Below are 3,912 nucleotides of genomic sequence, written 5' to 3'. Positions count from 1 at the left end.
ATCGAATCGGATTAGTTGCGAAGCAATGAACCGAATGGAATATTTCCAAAAAAAGTACAGTGCCACCTTTTTATCTATTCAAATCGAATTTGGGACACTAAATTAAGTTTTATAAATTTTATATGAATAATTGACAGGTTTTATTATAGTTATTTTTATGCCTTTCTCTTGTAACATCTAAAATGAAACACGTAAAAAAAAAAATAAGACTATTCAAATCATGACATTTTAAAAAGGATACGTTTTTCAGATTTTTGACCCTTTTACCCTTCATTAATTAATTAATAATTATTTTGTCTCTCATTCAAAACTATCTATCAATCTGCCCCTCTTTAATCGATTAAGTTGAAGATTTAATCGATTAAATGGTCAAAACTGACAAAAATAGTTGACTTGAAGATTTAATCGATTAAATCTTCAACTTAATCGATTAAATCTCCAAAAAGTTAGCAAGTGTTGTCTTATCACTTGAGATAGGAACGAAAGATTTTTTTTTCTCCCCTCCAATTTTTATCATGCTTTCAGACAGGAGTTTATGGATGAGCTTTAATTTTATAATTCCATTTAATGTTGTCTTGTCATTGCATTTAGCATTAGCAAGTGTGTTGACTTTGCAAGCTTGCCCCTAATCAATTGGCAATTGCAGCATCCAAGAGTTAATAGTTAAAAAGGGTTGAAAAAAGAAAAGAAAAGAAAAGGTGTCTGCTGCGTATTTTCCTTCACAAATTTGCCTTCACCAAGTAATAAAAGCAAGTGGGGCCTTTGTTTTCGGACTATATCTATATTGACAATCCAACATAATCAAATGATTGAAACCATAAAGCAAAGCTTATTTATCTACTTTTCGTTTCTTTTTGGAGATTTAATCGATTAAGTTGAAGATTTAATCGATTAAATCTTCAAGTCAACCATTTTTGTCAGTTTTGACCATTTAATCGATTAAATCTTCAACTTAATCTATTAAAGAGGGACAGATTAATAGATAGTTTTGAATGAGGAGCAAAATGGTTATTAATTAATTAATTAAGGATAAAAGGGTCAAAAAGCCTAATTTTTCTCATAGAGTACACAATTTTAATATGTATATATAATCTTTTAAATTTTTTAAATATTTTATGCAAACAGGACTGCAGTGATATCACGATTTAAACGAAGTAATATTTTTTATAATGCTTATTATGTCTGAAATATATATATATATATATATATATATATATATATATATTTTTTTTTTATAACAGAAATATTTTTTTTTAAGTTTTAAGAAGGATCTCTAAGGATTTAGGGAAAAGATTACGTATCATTCATCAATAAAGTTCTCATATTAATCCTCTTTTGAGGATTTTCAAAAGGAATTATGTATCACTCATCAACAAAATTCTCACATCGGTCAGGTAGGGTTTGAACCAACGTCTTCCTTGGATATAGATCAAACCTTTAGCAAACTATACCCACCCGAAGAAAATAAATCTTTTTGTTTCTAAAAAAATTAACATTGCAGATATTGCAAGACCAGAAAAAGGACACGTAGTAGGAGATGCCTATATTCATGAGGTGGATCAAGCTAAACTCTGATGGAGCTTGAAGGGCGAGTGAGTGATAAGGTAGATGTTGCGACAGTTTTCTAAGAACCAGGAAGGCAATACGTATATCCATTTGTTGATGGATTTTTCGAGCTTAATTACCCTCCACATGTAAAAATATTTTATGGAGCTTCAAGGGCAAGTGAGTCATAAGGTAGTTGTTGCGGCAGTCTTTTAGAGAAGAAGAAGAAGAAGAAGAAGAAGAGGAAGAAGAGGAGGAGGAGGAGAAGGAGGAGGATAACAAGAAGGAGGAGAAGGAGGAGAAGATAGGCGAGCAAGTGATAAGGTAGATGAAAGAAGAAGAAGGTAGGCGAGTGAGTGATAAGGTAGATGTTGTGGCAGTCTTCTAAGGAACCAGGAAGAAGAAGTCTACTTGTTTCAATTCATTTTTCTTCAGTTCCACTCATGAAGAACATTAATGCTACAATTTCAAGCATAACATAGGTGTTCATGTTAAAACTAGTGTTTTATTATTGAACTTTTATTAAATCGTATTTTGTATCCTCTTCTTGGTATTATAACCAGCCAAGAATACTCTCAGCACTCGGCATATACATAAGCATCAACATATAGGGTTTTCACAAGCTTGCGCTGATAAACCACACAAGGAAAATATATATTATAAAAGAGCAGAAGCGAATCCTTTTGAGATCATTGCCCCCAGTAGGAAGAGACACAACGGTGATGTGAGCACCTGGCTCCATCTTTGCTATCCACTTGTTGGATCCAGTCATGTCCACCATCGCTACACTACCAGCTGGTGGTTGAGGTTGACGCACTCCAGGGGTGGTGTTACCAATTGGGGATTGATTGGGGTTTGTGTAGTCCAAAGCAGGGGTTGAACTTGTGCTTCCACCACCAATGTAGCCGTATGGAACCCCCTCTTCAGAAACGGTGTCATACTTGATGCTTTTGGGATTGCCAGCTTTGATTTTCTTCCCTGAAAGCTTCAGCGCCAGATCCTTAATCTGCATATGCAGAATAAAAATTCAAATTAGCATCAATGCATTTAAAAGTCTTAATCATGTACCATACAATTAATACATACCATGGAGTCTTAAGGTTAAGGCTTAGGTCATTTTCAAAGCATCATACAATACCTTTACAGCTGGGCTAGTGGAGAATGTACTTGGTAGAGAATACATGCAAGTGGATGACAACAACATCCTTGAACGTGAAAGTCTATATATGTATATATCCTACTATCAACTATGTACCCCCAATGGAAAGCATTTTCTATTTGTAGAAATCTCCAGTAATTTCTATCCAAATATTACTTGTCCAATTTTTCACACAATTTAGAAACATTTGGTTCGAAATAGTTAGGAGAGGCATCATTAGGAAGAAGGAAGAGCATGAAGAAGAAGGTAAACTAATAAGCAAATATAAAGGAAGCAAAATAAAGAAGAAGGTAAACATTTGGTTTGATTTTGTTTGTTTTAACCAAGATGGAAAAAGAAGATGAAAAAAACAATGTTTGTTGAGAGATATGGAAAGAGTATTAAGGACCTGCGACGTGAGACCCTTGACGGCTTCTTTTGTGTTCGGCGTGCCGTTCCCACGGTCATCTTCATCCCCATCAACGGGGGTTGGCTTGGCACACGGATTCATGCACAAAAACATCTTCGCTAAAAAGCTCATCTTATCTTGAACAACAACAAAACAAGCAAACATTTATGGTTAGATTCCAGAGAATGAAAGAGTGTCTGTCAACAGTTGAGAATGGGAATGACATATAGAGAAGAAATGAACCATATCAATATATGTCATTGGTTCTGAATGGATAATAGAACAAAATAAAAATAATAATAAAAGTCATTGAAGGATGAAGTTAAGGTTATCACTTTCATTGAATGAAACAGTGACAGGAAATGGCCATTTACGGTAAACAAAAGCAATGATTAGGTTACAGGGAAAGCGCCGAAATAAAGACCACACAGATGCAGCAATTGAGTTACAATGCAACTAATGAATAACAATGCTCCAAAAAACAACATCTTTCACGTGAAACAAAATGGTCCTAAGATAACTGTAACACCCCAAATTTCTAACAATTTATAAAACAATCTTATAATAAATAAATTGTCAAAATTCTTTTTTTTTTACAATTATAATAATAGAAATATTGCGAAAGCTAATCTAAATCTAATTTGGGGAATGTTACCGCCGCACCTGTACAATGGACAGGTGCAAGGCTAAATTTATTACATTAAAATAAAACCAAAGACTAAAGTTTAAATAAAGGAAATATGTCTTATGCATTTATTTAAATCTCATAAATTTCTAACTAAAGATTAGGATACACACAATAAAACATATAACTACCTAA

General features: G+C 33.4%; 1 protein-coding gene across 1 annotated transcript; it reads right to left on the bottom strand.

Annotated features, from left to right (window-relative positions):
- Positions 1-2,161: 2,161 nt before the first annotated feature.
- LOC133315058 (protein BREVIS RADIX-like) lies at positions 2,162-3,206 on the bottom strand. The gene is made up of 2 exons (XM_061516601.1): positions 3,093-3,206; positions 2,162-2,551 (listed from the first exon to the last, which is right to left on the bottom strand). The coding sequence occupies exons 1-2, from the start codon at positions 3,204-3,206 to the stop codon at positions 2,162-2,164; spliced, it is 504 nt and encodes a 167-aa protein (XP_061372585.1).
- Between the last annotated feature and the right edge of the window lie 706 nt (positions 3,207-3,912).

Source organism: Gastrolobium bilobum, unplaced genomic scaffold (genome assembly GCF_033153095.1).
Source record: "Gastrolobium bilobum isolate Gb01-03AN ecotype WA unplaced genomic scaffold, APGP_CSIRO_Gbil_v1 utg202261, whole genome shotgun sequence".
NCBI lineage: Eukaryota > Viridiplantae > Streptophyta > Magnoliopsida > Fabales > Fabaceae > Gastrolobium > Gastrolobium bilobum.
This window is presented reverse-complemented; position numbering and strand designations above follow the sequence as displayed.